Genomic DNA, 17,012 nt, shown 5'->3' with positions numbered 1-17,012 from the left:
AGCCTGAACCGTTTGCAACCACCTATTCATGTAGAAAGTGAATAGCAGATGCAAAGTGGTACTATCTGCATGAGTGAATGGAGCATTTTGATTTTCTAATCACACTTTGATCAAATATAACGAGCTACAGTGAATAATGATTCCCCACCAATTTTACGTTTCTTATTACATATATTGCTTCACAGTAGTTAGTAAAGCTTGGAGGTCTTTAGGGTAGAGACACCTATGGTGAATGTGAAAAAATATTAATCAAATTGAAAAAAAGTCTCTATTTATAAGTTTTGGTTGTTTTGAACCAAACAGGGAAGTTTGCAAGGAGCCAAGCCAGCTGCCAGATGAAGATGGGGATGCTACCTGCTCCTGTCCCACAACAAGGTGGTAGGAATGGCAGTTGGTTTTTTTTTTTTTTTTTTTTTTGTTGTTGTTGTTGTTTTTAGTACTTTTTTCTTTGGCATCTCATTTTGCCTGTTCAGGGCAGCCATCAAAACAAAGGAAGTACCGACCCGAGAAAATGAAGTGTGATGTGCTGGAACACAGAGATGATTTGACAATATTCATGCACAGGGAAGAAAGGCTGAGGATGAAGTACAGCATGTAATCACAGTTGGCTTTGACACAAACAGGCATTGTTATCTTTGGCAAGTTACTTGATCTCTTGGTATGTCAGCACTTTCCAGTCTCAGAGGACTGTTGCAAAAATACATTCATTAATATAAATGACATTATAAGCAACAGGAAAAAGCCAATAAAACACAAGAAGGTAAGAACTTCACAAAAGGTAAATGTTTAAAAAATACGTGGAAATCAACGTATGAGCCTATTGTCTTCTCTTAGCACACTTTGGACAAAAACTGGGAAAATTTTGGAAGTGGTAGAGAGAGTTAAAAAAGCTAATAGTGTTTGTATTTGCACATCTAAACCAATCTTTAAATTATGAAAAGGAAGTGGGCCAAAATATCCACTGGCAGCAGTTATAAAATGGCCAAGTGAAGCAGAGATGTGGATAGCAGCATCTGTCTGTGACAGAGCAAATTCTGCCTGACTATTTTTTGCAGAGCACTGTGTGCTTTTTCTTGCTCCTATGCAAGGCATATTCATTACCAGTAAGCAGTGGCATACAACATTGGTGGATAACTTAAGAAAGCAGTGTGGACTGAAGACCTCTCTTTTTCAATGGGCATTCCTACCTTGGAGTATGATATCTTTCTCCCAATGTGTAATGAGGTATTTTCTGGTTGCCTCTCTGGTGAGACCTCATTGTTCTCTTCCTACTCACAGACATCTGTCTATTGACACCGCAGCGGGTCTCAGACTGCACTATTAGTTCACATATCTAGACAATTAGTGCTACTTACGAAAGTGTATCAAACATTTTATATCTCTACGACTCAATAACACTTGGTCCTTGAAAGAATACCAGATTTGGTTTGGAACTAATCTCTGTCCATTTTCAATATTTTATTACATATCAGAGTAAATCCTGATCTCACAGTTTTCTCTCGCTGTTATATCCACTGACTTTTAAGAAAGGATCCTTCAGAATTACACTTCTGAAAAAAACAGAATCAAAGGCAATTGCTGCTAATTTGGTGTTACTATTATCTTTTTATATATTTTACAGTTTGATAACAGAATTTATGAAAAAAAAACAATCTCCCAGAAAGTAATCTGTCTTTACTGAATTTTATTTTTATTTTTTTGGTTGGTTGGTGGTTGGTTGGTTTGTTTGTTTTTTCTTCCAGAATCCAGTTTTTGATTTTCTGTTTGCCCAGTTTGTAACAAAACCACAACTCTAAGGCCGTTTAAGACAATATTTGAAGAGAAACACATCCTGATACAGGTGTCAGGAATTCTACAGCTGTAGTCATCATGAGGAATCATCAAAACTTGAATCTTTCTTTTAAGGAAGACTGTTATTAAAAAGGCCTTTTATATAATACTATTTAATATATATTAATTTCATTAGTGCTACTGCAATAGTGAATGCCTAACATATTCATGCCCAGATGGTAGAATAGTGCTATAAATCCCATTTTAAAGATGCTCAGCCTTGAAAATGTCTTTCAGAAGGTGGAACACTTTTAAAAAATTGGTTGATGTATTTAGATGCTGAATGTGAACCAAGTTTTTCCAGATAGCTCTCCTAATAGAATCTCACAGTTCTATAGCAAGGCATAAAATGAATTCTAGTCTTCTTAATCCTGTTGCAGACCATTATTTCTTGAACCATATCTTTATATCTACAAGTAGATACTTCATAAGACTTAGATTGGCCCATTAGTGTTTTGTTCTTTTATAAGTAATGCTGCATCTTTACTAGCTAAGAGACTTCCTTTTGACTAAAAGGTCATCGATTTACATGGGTGAATTCTCGATCAGTTCTTTCTCTCTGACAAATTACCTTTATGTCTTCCCAGTGCTGAAAAGTCTGGGGAATGCATATGCTGACATTTAGAGAACTCTTCACATAATGCTTCCTGATGTTGGTTTCTTACTCCTTCTTCACTCAATTAAGGAGGTGTGGCAGTAGCCATGTGACAAACTACTAAATTCTATGGGTTTCTTTCTTCCTATGGAGAAAGGTCAGGGTACCTTTCTGGGACAGAGCAAAATCCTTGACAGAAAAAATTTCATGGGGAAAAGATATGAGAGGAGGAGGAAAAAATTTAGGCTAAGCTGGAAAGTGGGATATGTGAATTCCCTCAGGCAGAAGAGGGAATTAAATCTGACTCTAACATAGCCTACATCCAAGAAATGTACTGATCATTAGACTATTACGCAAAAAACCAGCTGCCTTCTATTTCCTCCTCCTTCCCATTCCCCTGAAATGGAAGGAGGTTTTCTGCCATGATATATTGCATTCTTAAAGCGATTTTGGAATAGGGACACCTTGTTTCTGAATTCCAGGTGAATCTTTCACTTGGATGAGAAACAATAATTGCAATTTTGGATTGAACCAAGAGAACAGTATCACAAGGTGAGTGCAATGGCATATTTCTGGCTGTCTAACAGGGTTTTTGAATCTCTTGCCCTCTTGGATTAATGAATCTAATTTTTGCCAAAAACTCAATTTCATTCTAGTGCACAACTGAGATTTACGAATCTTGCCTAACTCTTCAAGTTCTTCTAAAAAATCAATTTAAATTGTGAATAAAGGCAGGAATAGCATGAAAAAGACTCATAATAGAACCGTGACAGGCATAACATTTCAACAAGAAATTTTCATTAAAAGAATTCTAATGTTATGATTTTAAATATGAAATCTGAGAGTACAGTCTCAGAGAATGTTTAATTTTAAACAAGTTGGTAGAAAGATGATACCATTGCACAAGACAAAAAGATCAATTCATGTGGACTGCAAAGACTGATTTGTGAAAACACTTTTCTGGAGTTTTAAAAATTATTTAAAATATTTCGATATACAGCAACTGATGCATGAGGTATACCTAACTGAACTTGCATCCTCCATTGCTGAAATACAGACATTAGACATGCAATAAAATATCGAAATTTCTAAACTAAACTTGCTGAACCAATTTTTATATCTATCTATCTATCTATCTATCTATCTATCTATCTATCTATCTATCTATCTATCTATCTATCTATCTCAATTACTCATTGTTATGCAGTATGTCCACTGGAAGGGACAGCCTGGAGGTTTTTTAAGATGTCCTTAATTCTGCTGATAAGTCTCCAAGAAGTTTGATTGCCAGCTTTGTGGGAGATGGAGAGAAAACAGATGGTTGTTATCCCAAGTTCAGAGATTGACACAGTGAAAGCAAAAGTACAAGGGAATCTCCTCATGTTTGCTTATTCACTTCTGTAATAGCTTATCATGAGAGGTCTACTCCAAAAAACAGTAGAGGGGTATATATGGATACATACTAACACATCTGATGAGTTGATGAACTGGAAACTACTGGTAACTACTGGCTCTGATGATGCTCATCGCTTTGACCACTTCTTGATCCCATTAGTTATGCTTTGCTTAAGAGACCAGTATCTGGCCCTAAAAGTTTGAACAAAGAAAATCCTAGCACAATCTGACATGCAAGTAAATATGACAAAACAATGATAGGATACTACAGAGGAGTAGGGAATGTATCACTGGACCTGAACAAAGTAATTTTGAATTAAAACTAGCTTTGACATATGCCTGAGTAAGTCAGACAATAGAAAAATTGAAGGTGGGATAACTTAAGTGGACAGAATTGTGATCCTCAAATGGAGGAAAACAAATGGAAAAGGAAATAAAATGGAGATAAAATCCAAATGAAATATAAAACTGTCTTTCACTGATAAAAAAAATTGGAAAAAAGGAAGATGTGATACATTTTCAGCAATGAAAAAGCAGTAAGTCTCTCCAGCACATATCTTGGAGAACAGCTGTAATGGTAAGACATTCTGAGTTTTGCAATGAATGTAATTATATTTTTTCTTTTTATTTGTTTTCATTATGTTTTATCAGCTGACTAAATTTTATTTGACTGTTTTTAAAGATTTTAAATGTATTAACTGAAATAAATCTCTAGTACTTTATATAAAAATTCTTTTCCTACAAGCCCCTGAGCCTACAAATATTAAGAATGTGAAATTCTAATTCAAGGAGAGTGCTAGGGAACAATGAAAGGGAAAGAGAAAGGGAGAATTAATCATGTAAACACTTTACCACTTAGACTTTTAAGGTAACATAATTCATGAAAAAAAAAGGCCATTACCTTCATCTTTACATATAATTCAGAACTAGTTATATCAGTCCAGGAAGGGACTATAAACAGGGTTCATCTCACGGTCTAGAATAGGGTCTCTGATGTATACCTGTGTAAGTTTATCAGTCTGATTTTTGTTCCAATATTTCTTTTGATAGAAAATTAGTCTTGACTAGATCAACCTGAATGATTAATCAATTTCATTCTCTGAGTGTTTTCACTTTTATGTGGTTTTCCTAAGGCAGGGATCACTCATTTTGAAAATTGGCTAAGCACATTGTGAACCACCTCATTCATTTGCTGTCTACAGAAGACATTCACCAGCAGTCCTCAAAGCAACAAAAAATGGTAATGCAGTTCTGAGGTCAGTAAAAGTTTGGATCAAGACACAATTACTTTACAAAGATGAAAAAATTTTGTTACTCCTGGAGGACTGAATCCACAGGGAGCTGAATATCTCTTACAGAGCTAAAATTTGACTCATAGCATACAGAGTTCCTAGCACTGCTCCCAGTGAATGGTTGTATGCTGATTCAGGAGCGTTACCCGCTCACAATGACACAAGAGTTCAAAGGAAGGTTTTAGCCAAGAGCCCTTGTTTTTTGCAGATGGAAAATTCAGTGCTCTGTTGTATTCTGAAGGGATGAAAGAGTGGCCCCTGAGTCAGCCTGCTCCACAAGGATTTCCTGCAGGAACTTTGCTGCACATGATCCCAGCCAGCTTTTCCCATGATCTTCATCAAGATTATGCAACCATTCTTCTCTTTGATGATTTCTTATAGATGTACATCCATAAGGCTCATGGATCTTTTTTAATTTTGACAAAATACATTCCTTAATAAATTCAAGAAACCTTAAGTTTGTTCTAGCACTGGTCTTTTAGAAATCAATGACTAAATTGGTAATATTCCTAAAAGTGTGAGTGACATTCACTGTAGCAGTTGAGTTTTATTATGCTTGTCTGATATACCAAGAATGATGTTTAAACAAAGCAGCTCAACACTTGGTTAAAACGCTATTCACTTGATCCAACTCTTCTAAAACGAATGCACTGTTTTTTGAGGCTTGCTGTGGCTGTAGATAATGATCCTTCCATGGAACACAGAGTGCCAATAACCATGCTTTTGAAAAACTGTCAAAGTACAATTCATATGGCTGGGCACAGCTAAATTCAGCCAAACACTGTCAGTTACAAATTCCTTAAAACCAACAAAAAGCAGAGGAACTACATATCTATTTTTACACCTGCTTAGGGCTTTCTATACTCTATGCAATTTTCCTCAAGCTGACATGTCTCATGAAAAAGTTTGGAAAACTCAAATGTTTTATCTACAGACAGTTTTGTTGACTATCATAGTTTTTCTTTTTATCCATTCATTGTGTCCAGGATAAACTTGATAAAAAATGATATCTGATCTTTCAAAACTCATTTTGCTCTACTCCTGACATCTCAGTTATGGTTTTAAGTTTTCCATGAGGCATCAGCAGTTCTAAGAGAAATTAAATTATGTTTATATGATAGACATTATTGTGTCTTTTGAGTAAAGAGTCTACTGTGAATTTCAAAAACTGTATTGTAATGAGTAAAAACCCAGCCTTGTAAAGTCAACGTATTCTAGATATGTCCTGTTCTGATTCTGGACAAATATTAGATTGTCAGGAGTCAGAGAGATAATGACAGAGTTACTCACATATTCCTTTTGTTCTCACCTATATCTGGCAAAAAATGTCACACTACAAAGTCCACAAATTCACTATGTTTACCCATTACTATTGCATCAAAAATATCCAGCAAAGCAAGTTCTCCATCAATCTAACTTTGGCCTAGCTTGGGCGGACCACGCCATCATGAGAATGAGTATAACTCCAATGACCTGAAGAAGAGTGTGATGCTGTTCACATGCTGGGGGGAAGGGAGACACCTGACAGGCTTGAGAGATGGGCCTGTGCAGACCTCAGAAAGTTCAACAAGGAGAAGTGCAAGGTCCCTGGGTTGGGGCAATCCCAAGCACAACTACAGGCTGGGCAGAGAATGGATTGAGAGCAACCCTGAGAAGAAGGACTTTGGGGTGCTGGACACGAGAGAGGCTGGATATGAGCTGGCAATGTGCTCTTGCAGCCCAGAAAGCTGACTATATCCTGGGCTACATCATAAGCAGCATGGCCTGGTCAAGGGAGGTGACTCTTCCCCTCTACTCCATTATGGTGAGACCCCACCTGGAGTACTGTGTCCAGCTCTGGGGTCCACAACACAGGACCAGAGGAGGGCCATGAAGATGTTTAGAGGGCTGGAATATATTTCCTATGAGGACAGGTTGAGAGAACTGGGATTCAACCTGGAGAAGAGAAGGCTTCAGGGTTAACTTACAGCAGCCTTCCAGTACCAAAAGGGGCCTACAGGAGAGCTGAAGAGGGACTTTTTACAAGTGTATGTAGTGATAGGACAAGGGGAATGGTTTTAAACTGGAAGACAGTAGGTTTAGATTAGATATGAGGAAGAAAATCTTTATTGTGAGAGAGGTGAGACACTGGAACAGGTTGTCCAGAGAAGTGGTGGATGACCTATCCCTGGAATTTTTCAGAGGCAGGTTGGACGGGGCTTTGAGCAACTTCATCTAGTGAAAGGTGTCTCTGCTCATACCAGTAAGGTTGGAACTAAAGGATCTTTAAGGCCCCTTCCAACCCCAACCATTCTATGATTCCATGAACTGCCCATTCATTCATTTGCCTTCTGCCTCCTTAGACTGTCAGTACACTTCCCGGTCTTGACATCTCCTGAAAATTGTAAACTGGTCAGCATGAACAAGTACTCAGTGCATTCTTTCAGGTGTTGACAACTAAGCAGGGTACGGATCAAAATTTGCGGTGCCTTAAGAAACCACTGGTTTGGACTTAAAACTTTTACTAGCAACTATTTTAACTATCTTGACCCAGAAAACATCCAACCAAAAGACTACCAGTCATTTGCTTGCAAAAAAGACATTTCTAGCAGATTTTTACTGCGCAGGTATGATGATGAGAATTTTTTGGGAAAAGTTAGTTGGGGAATTTTACTTTAAAGCTCCTCTAAATCCTCCTCTGAAAACTGAAAAAAAACCCACAAAAAGCTTGTGAAAGTTTTTAAATGAACATTGACAAGCAATTTCTTTAAATAAACACACATTCTCAGACTTACTTCCTTGCACCACCCTTTTATCTTGTATAAAACTTAATGGATGACATATTTCATTCCACAAGTTGACAATGTTAAAAATGTGCTCTTCCTTCTAGTTTTAGTGTGCTGCAAAGCCACTGATAGCTACAGGCGTTATGAGCGATATATGACTGAAGAAAGATGAGATTACTGCTGATAAGGAACAAGAGAATTTCATATCTTAAAAGAGTCTCAAATCCAGTAAATATGATCCCTGGCAGCAGATGCCCCTCAGACAGACAATGAAAGAAAAATGGTGGAAAAGTACTCATTGTGGCTTGCTGTTTCCTTGAGCTGGAATGGCAGCAAAACGAAATAGCTCTAGCATACTGTCTGCATGGAAAAATCTTACCTTCTCTGGGAAAAACATAATCCAAAGATGAAATGAGCAGTAATTTTCCGCTATGGGAAAAGTAATGTTAATCTGACTCACCTTCTTTGGTAAAAGATACCTTTACTTTAGAAGTGTTGCTCTTTTGAAGGCTCTCATGCCGTTATCATCAATGTTTATCATAACCATCAATTTAATGGAGCTGTAGCACCAACGTCAAACCTCAGGCTGGAAATATTGTACTAATGATTGTTTAACAAAAGGAACGAGACATATGCAAATATGAAATAGCTCCTTTCTCTGTCTATTAAAGTGTTCCTGCAACATGAATGAACACAATTCTAAGATGTCAATATTTCATGCTACAGTGCAGCCCTTACCTTGTAACCTGATGATTTGATGTGCACTCCTCGCTTGGTCAGTGTAGATTTCATTCGGATGAAAAAAGAGCGCTCTAGAGTGTTGTCAGTGGTTAGTAAACTGGGGCTTGTAGATTCCACTAGGAAATAGAAAAATACATATACACATAATTTAGATTTTATACATCCCCTCTAAGCTATTTTTTCAGGTGCGATCCTTGAACTCACTAAAAATAAATGACTGATGGATGCTAAGAGTTTTGTAATCAATCTACCTCATTTAGAAAATGTTTATTTAACAAAAAAAAACTTTGAAAAATATACATAGACTCAGTAAGCCTCATTTTCAAGTTATTTTTCCCATGGAATTTTTAACAGAGATTTGTCTCATTAACTCTTTCTTGCATGATTTTATTATGACTGGAGTTATTTTGTTAAAGTATGACATTGTTTTAAAAAAAGTTCTTCAGGATTTTGTGAAAGGTAAAGTCTCACTGAGGTAGCAATTCTGTCTGCTGAAATAGGCTGCAAATTCTGCAAACTTTTATTCCCTAATCTCTACTCCTCGACTGCAATGATACATAGGGTGAGTCACTACTGGATTTGAGTGCCTTGGTTTCCCCAGTACTGAAGTGAAGTTAGGGACTTTATTATCATTAAAGCACTAAACAGCCTGAAGGCAAAAATTCTCCAGTAAATGACACATATTATTATAATTGTCATAATCATAATCAATTATTAGTGATTATTTAGTCATTAATGAAATATAATTTTAGTCCATCTGAAGAGATATTTCTTGCTTGCAACTAACTATAGCTCTTACCTATGCTTCTCAGTCCCTCAAATGCAACCACTTAACATAGTAGATACTCTTAGTTTATATAAAACATGATAAAATAGCATGTACAATCCCAGAAAACACCAAGATATTCTTTATACAATCTTTATTATTGCTATTTTTTAGGTCAGATAAACAATATCTCCCCAAAATATTGTTAATTGGAAAATTCTGGAGCAGCTTACAATAATCAAGCATTCTTGGAGATAAATAAACTTTCAGTTTCAGTGAGGAATTAACATAGAATAAAAAAATTATTTTGAAATTATTCTGCTATTTTTTAGGAGAATCATACAAACCACTAGTAGAAACTGTGCAAGTATTTAAAAAGCATTTGTTATGCAGTGAACAGAAACACATAAATTGGTTTGTAAGCTAAGGATTATATTGAATTGTCCTTGATTTAATATGGTCAAGTTGTCTTGTGTTTGTGACATTTCAGCTCTATTGTGATAACCGACAGCAGTGCCCCTTGCTTTAGTGTCTCTTTTAAGATTTTTTTGTTTTAGAGAGTGTGAATTCGATGTCATTTTAAATGTACAGCTCTTTATCACTCGAGGGAAAAGCAGAGCCATGTTATATTTAGTACTTTCATTTCTTCTGATTAAATATGAATTACTATGAAATTTTTCTCATCATCTAACACACCATAATACGCCAACAGCTTTTTAATACACTATATAAGCACAAACTTCTGCTCTAAGAGTTTAATTTGCCCCTCTAATCCAATCACATCAACCTTATTTCTCTTATCAGAGATTCCCATTTTGAATTAAATGAGCTCATTAGTTTTAATCAAAAGCAGAGAGATCAAAACTTAAACGTAAATGCTTTAGATCAGAACTGTCAGTCAGCCGTGCAGTCCTATTTTACTAAAACACAAGATCAGAGACCCTTAGAACCAATTTTTTCTCGTAAGGGATGCCAAGAGCCTGAAGATGCTATATCCTTCTTTTTCTTTTTTTTTTTGCTCCCAAGGACAGATTATACATTTAAGGTTAGATTTAATTTAGAGTATTTTTTTTTTTCATTCTGCTGGAAATGGAAAAGTATGCCATTCTGCTGTTGTTTCTTTCACATTTATTGGTGCGGGTCATTGGAGACCTGAACAAATGTGAAGCCATCACAATCCATGCAACAAACTTGTCCTCAAAAATTCAGCTCTGTTCAGCAATATCATATAAGAAATAAAACTCTGAAAGGAAAAATATGTGTTTCAGGGTATGCTGCTGAAACAGCAGCCAAAATCATCAGGATAGCAGCAGCACTAGTAAGATGAGGATCATGATTAATTATTATTTTTATTGTACAGTACAGTGCAGTAGTTAAAGAGTACATTAAGAAACCACAGCATGGGTGCTTCCTGCTATGTGAAGAAATGCTAATATCAGCTTAACAAGTTTAGTTGTTGTAGTCCAGCACATTATGCTCTAGCACAGGCAGTAAATACAATATATCCTCCTGTGTTCTAATGGTAATTTCCAAAACACACAGAAGTAATGTTAAACACAGAATATTTCTTGCTCAAAAAAAGATCAGGCTGTAATACATACGTACCATTCCCAAGCAATTGCAACTAAAATTTCTCTTTCATACAAAATTTTATGAAAAAAGGAAAACATCTGACATACAGTACAGTATTGGCATTGACATTTTTTGGGCTCATGGAACCTTATGTCAGAAGCTCAACATCATTTTGCTTTTATTATAATATGTACAAACATATACATTTCTGTAAGGGTATGCTATAAAATGCATTTAATTTATCCAACAGACTGGAAAAGTGCCTGTCATATAAATATGTATTCTGAAGTGTTTGATTTTCTTTAACAAAAAGTACCTGAGAGTGTATGTGTGAGATGGGATTAGTTACCTAAAAGTCCAGAACAGTTTATGAAGAGCATTTTGAATTTCTCTCAGGAGAGAAACATTATGGCTGACAGTACAAATCTGCATTCAGAGTTGTATCCACCCACAGTAGATACTATAACAATGCTAACAGTGATTATGCATGCAGGATTTTAAAAATAGGATGTGTACAGAACACATCCATCGATGTCAGTGAGATTTGCACAGGAATATATGGAATATGGTCCATTATTTGTTCTCAGGAGTTTGTTTTAAATGTCTATCACTCAGCCTTTTCAATTTTTTTTTTTTCAATTACGTCAAAGGAGGCTTGCAATATGAGGAACATCAGAATGAAATTCTAGCAATTAATTTTTGATTTTTTTAAAAAATTTGTAATCTAAGACCTTTAAAGAAGCCTGAAATAAACAAGATCTGCTTGGCTTGATACTGTAGAAACTAAAGATGTCTTTTGCACTGAAAAATAGAGTTTATGGCCTGAATTTACTGAATTTAAACCTACTGTTGAGTTATAAACTCCCGAAATTGTGAGTTTAGAATGCTAATTATGTGATAAAGGTCAATGCTTACTGCATGTGAATGAAAATATTTCACACTCTTAGGTTTAGAACTATAAAAAGGAAGTCTAGATTGTCTTTACAAAGAAGGTAACTGTGTACTCTGCTGGGAAAGCACTTGGCTTTGTCTGTCCTTAATATTGTCAGCAGAAACTACTAAGGGAACAAACCTCTTTTTTCATTCCCAAAGCTGATAATGCAGTATGAGATTTCTAGATTTCTAGACACCAGGAATGCATTGTCTATTTCAAAAGGCATGAAGCTGCAATTCACTACACCCATAGTAAAGTGTCACAAATGTAAAAAAGGTTAACTAAGAGCCACAGAACCAAATGGGAAGAGACTATGAACTAGTACCCAATTCACAAAATTATTTAGTTATCTTCTAAGTATTTCTTTGTGAACAAGCCTTGTAGCTCTGATCCTTCGATGGGCTTTGCCCGGGGAACAATCTTGGGCTCAGATCCCAGAAACCAGTCATGCACTGTGTAACTTCCCAGGTTGGAAGAGTTCTTCTGGTGTTCTGATGAGACATAAACATGCCAATAACTGTTTGGAGGACTGAGGTCCATGGCTCTAATCCTGCAGTGATTTGCAGAGATACTGTGCATCTGTGTGAAGTCTGATTATCTTAAACCGATAACCTAAACAATGTAAAATAATGCAAATAATTGCTCTTACACAGCAACAGCACAAGTACTATCCCAATGACTGATTCACAAGCACATTCAAATTCAGATAAACAATTTGTCCCCCAGGAAAAAAAGAAGTTCCAAATTTGATTTATGTCTTAAATAATAAAAAGCTGCCACAGTAGGCTGAATAAATGTTCAGCAACTTCTGGTTTCTTTTTTTTGTTTGGTTGTTTTTTTTTCCCCCGACATACATTAAAAATAATTGAGAGGAGAAAACTGTATTTTTGCACGTCAAACAGATAAAAGATAGGCTTCTCATTTTTGGGAGGACTAGAAGGTGCAGAGGGAAAACCAAACACCAATGAGGAATTTCAGGGGGTTGGTCGAAAGAAACCTTATGGGTTAACATACAGGATTTTCTTGATTTTGTAGCGCTTCAGGAAGTTTTCACCTGACTTTCACTTCATTTCCTTGAAAACATGTATCCATACAGCTTTTAAGAGACATTCTCAAACACCAGCTATACAGCCAGCCCTTAAAAGAGAAACAAAATAAAAGAACATACAAAACAGTAAGAAAAAAGGAGCTCTCTTTTCATAGTCTTCTACACTTGCAAACCTCTTCTCACATTTTCTTAAGGTCCATAGGCAAGTGAGAATAATTATGTTCAGATGAATTATTAGGTAATGTAAATCTATCATTTTCAGTTGGACTAGATACATCTTTATAAATGATTCTATTTCTTCTGTGCAGTTTGTTGCCTGTAACCAGGTACCAAAAGACTTTCTAGGAAAATTTAACCTTGAATACTTAACTGTCTTCAATCAGAAAAGTGACTCAAAGAAGCACTATTTCGAAGATCATTCTTTCTCAGTATATTATAGATCAAATTCGATCATTTTATAAGCTGTAAGATAGATTTTCACAACTATTAGCTCAGTAAATACAATTCAAAAGCTTCAAGTTAAGACAATTTATTTCCAATAAGTGCAAGTTACTGTTAGCACTTGTGCAAATGCATGTTTTTAAGTGGAGTGGGTTCAGGCTGATTGCAGAATTCTAGGCAATTACCAGAAGATAAAACTTGGTCTAGGAAACTATTGAATATCCTTTGACTATTTGGATGAACCACTTAGGCCTATTTACAGATGCTGGGAGCCTGCCTGTAGACCAACTGATGAGCACAGAGCTAGCAAATTCTATAAGTGCTTTCTTGGTCCTGCTGGTGTGCTCAGCAGCTTGCAAAATCAAGGGTTATCTGAGCTGTTTATTTAACATTGTGTGCGGCAGAGGCTCATTCATTCTTCCAAGGCAATACTGTTTCTAAAAGGAGTTGTGGAATAATATTTTTGCTAGAAGCTGTACCAGTTATAAACAGGAACTTGAATTCCTGAAACACCAGGTTTGGATCTGAAATTCATGGTACTTGCAGGTAACTTGGTAAGACTCTTAAAATTTCTATTTTTTTTTATTTTCCGAACAGATGAAGTTAAGAATTGCCCCCCAGGCTTTTGATGACTTAGTTCTGTTCTTTCCTTTACTCAGGGGGAATAATGCTGGGTTCTGGCCAAGGCCTCACTCAAAAGGGGAAGACTCAGGGCAGCTGATACTCAGCAGAAGAAATAGAAAGAAGGATGACTTCCTCTAAAGAATTTATTTCTAGGTAATGTTTTCAGACAAGATAATAAACTGTTCTTTTTTGTCATCCTACCTCCAAAATGAAGACAATTCAGTTTTCATGACCTATAAGCCTATTGTGCCTCAAAGGCATAAAACCTTTAAAACCCATCAGACATCTGTTGAAAACTAGGTCTTGTAATATTTTTGTTTGTTTGTTTCCCCGCCTGCACTCTTATCTCTCAAAATTTTCCAGATCGAACAATTGATGATATGGCCTGTCAGCTCAGTACAGTTAGGTTGTTTTACATAAAATCCTTAATTTTTTACAAATAATTTGGCAATGAAGCCTTATGTGTATATTTATTTCATTTCTTAATAATTTTTTAAAAAGGTCATGTATATATTTACATATAAAGATATGATTGTTTTTGTTATCATTGTAATTACTAGGCTATGGTCCTCATGTGACAGCACATGACTGTTAAGCTTAGATGTTTGAAACTGAGAGAATAAGTGACTAACTCAGATATATACAATATATCTTTTTAATGTGATAAAAGTACGTGTGTCCAGGCAAAAGCCAAATCAGTGAAGTAGCAGTGAATTTAGATACAACAGCTAAAAAAGTGGGAGAACATGTTTAATATCTGATCTGCCTTATACACTGTGGATTTACAAGAACTTGGATGTTGTACAGAAGTCTGTTGACTTGAACTGTTTGGCCACAATATAATGTGGTTAATATTTTTAATTTGCACAACTAATCCCAACTTTTTATTTGTTGAAAATTGCCTCCAAAGGAAGTAGTGGAAAAACTAGTGCTTAACTATATAAAATTTAATGGAACAAACTATTAGAAATACATTAAGAAGAACAGTTCCTTCATTTAAGGGATGAATTCTAAGTGACTGAGGACTGAATTCAGTTGCCCACACATAGGTCTACAGCATTCCTGTATCTGAAATGTGTACAGGAATGGCAGTGTCATACAGGACCTCCAGAAGTCCAAGTCTTTCTGGACCAGCTGATAGATGCCAGATGTGTCTCCAGTAGCATGGGTTCCCTATGTTTGGGAAACTTAAGCCATTAGAGCTTGGTCCCAATTAAGTAAGTAGGAATACTGTGGAAAGACTTGGATCAAGTTAACAGAATCACAGAATATGCTGAGTTGGAAAGGATCCACAAGGATCATTGAGGCCAATCCTTAGCCGTGCACAGGATCATCCCCAAGAGTCACACCATGTGCCTGAGAGTATAATCCAAATGCTTCTTGAACTCTGTCAGGCTTGGTGCTGTGACCACTTCTCTGGGGAGCCTGTTCCACTGCCCAACCATCCTCTAGGTGAAGATCTTTTCCTAATATCCAACCTAAACCTCCCCTGACACAACTTCAGGTCCTGTCAGTGGTGTCCACAGAGAAGAGATCAGTGTCTGCCCATCCTCTTCCCTCACAAGGAAGTTGTAGACTGCGATGATGTCTCCCCTCAGCCTCCTCTTCTCCAGGCTGAACAGACCAAGTGACCTTAGCCACTCCTCCCACAGTTTCCTCTCAAGGTCCTTTACCCTCTTCACTGCCCTCCTTTGGACGCTCTCTATGCCCCTTTATTCTCACCCAGAGGCTCTCAACTGTGCCGTTGCCAACTGTGAGCTCCATACATTCTAACCCTTCTTTTACATACAGTGCTAGTCCCCCACCTCTTCTGTCCTGCTTATCCCCCTGAAAAGTCTGTAATGATTGTTTCTGTTTATTGTTTTATAATTTCTAGCATCCTTTATGGCCTGTTGTTTAGGACTTTAGTTACACATGCCTACATTTCATCTGGTATTTATGGTTACCTCAACCTTTGAAATGTGCTTGTGCTCTTCTCCAAAACACACCCAGCCAGACTTAACATTACAAACACACCGGACTTAACATTAATTACAGGCAAAAGTAATCTAGAGTTCTCTAAGGGAACTTAACGCTGTTTGACCACTGGATAGCACAACTGTACATGTGGTTACTGGCAAAATAAGTTACAGTTTCACACAACTACCATACACATACAAACAACAAAATTTTAATGTCCAAACTATACTAGTCTGTATCGTTAAAGTTTAGTTTGCAGATTTAACAAGTGCAAACAGTAATACATGCATACTATAATTTGGGCACACAAATGGCTGGATCTGCAGAGAAACAAGCCATGCTTTGAAAAGTTATCCTACAGTATTACATATAATAGGCTTATCCTGTTTGTTTTTTAATTCAGACTATGCCCATGTACTGGCTGTACTTATGCAGGAGAAACTAAAGTAAAAATTCATTGACGGGCATTCCCTAGTATTATACAGTGAAATTTTTGAATGTTCCATTATCCTTGCAGAATCAAAGTAATCTGATTATTGGACAAGGAATCATAGAATCACAGAATCATATAACAGGTTGGGTTGGAAGGGACCTTAAAGGTCATCTACTTCCAACCTCCCTGCCATGGACAGTGACAGCTTTTACTAGACCAGGTTGCTCCCAGCCCCATCCAACCCAGCCTGGAACACTTCCCAGGGATGGGGCATCCACAGCCTCTTGGGTGAACACTTACAGTGTCTCCCCATTCTCTTAGTAAAGAATTTTTTCCTCATATCTAATTTAAAACAAATCTGCTTCATTTTAAGGCCATTTCCCCTTGTCCTATCACTACACGCCCTTGTAAAAAATCCCTCTCCAGCTTTCTTATAACCCCTTTAGATATTGGAGGGCTGCTATAAGTTCTCCCTGGAGCCTTCCCTTCTTCAGGCTGAACAATCAAATTCTCCTAGCCTTTCCTAGTATGAGGGATGTTCTATCCTTCTAATCATCTTGGTGGTCCTCCTCTGGACTTGCTCCAACAGGTCGATGTCCTTCCTGTGTTGAGAACCC

General features: G+C 36.7%; 1 protein-coding gene across 2 annotated transcripts in view; it reads right to left on the bottom strand.

Annotated features, from left to right (window-relative positions):
* NPAS3 (neuronal PAS domain protein 3) overlaps nucleotides 1–17,012 on the bottom strand; it is a 607,971-nt gene that overhangs the window by 48,486 nt on the left and 542,473 nt on the right. For both annotated transcript variants that reach the window (XM_018082872.2, XM_029964290.1), the window contains one exon: nucleotides 8,616–8,734. In XM_018082872.2, the coding sequence (XP_017938361.1) occupies nucleotides 8,616–8,734 (119 nt within the window). The remainder of the gene's footprint in view (nucleotides 1–8,615; nucleotides 8,735–17,012) is intronic.

This window comes from Manacus vitellinus, unplaced genomic scaffold (genome assembly GCF_001715985.3).
Source record: "Manacus vitellinus isolate BGI_N305 unplaced genomic scaffold, ASM171598v3 scaffold_6_pilon, whole genome shotgun sequence".
Classification (NCBI taxonomy): domain Eukaryota; kingdom Metazoa; phylum Chordata; class Aves; order Passeriformes; family Pipridae; genus Manacus; species Manacus vitellinus.
The sequence above is the reverse complement of the archived record's forward strand: the minus strand, read 5'-3'. Positions and strand labels throughout refer to the sequence as shown.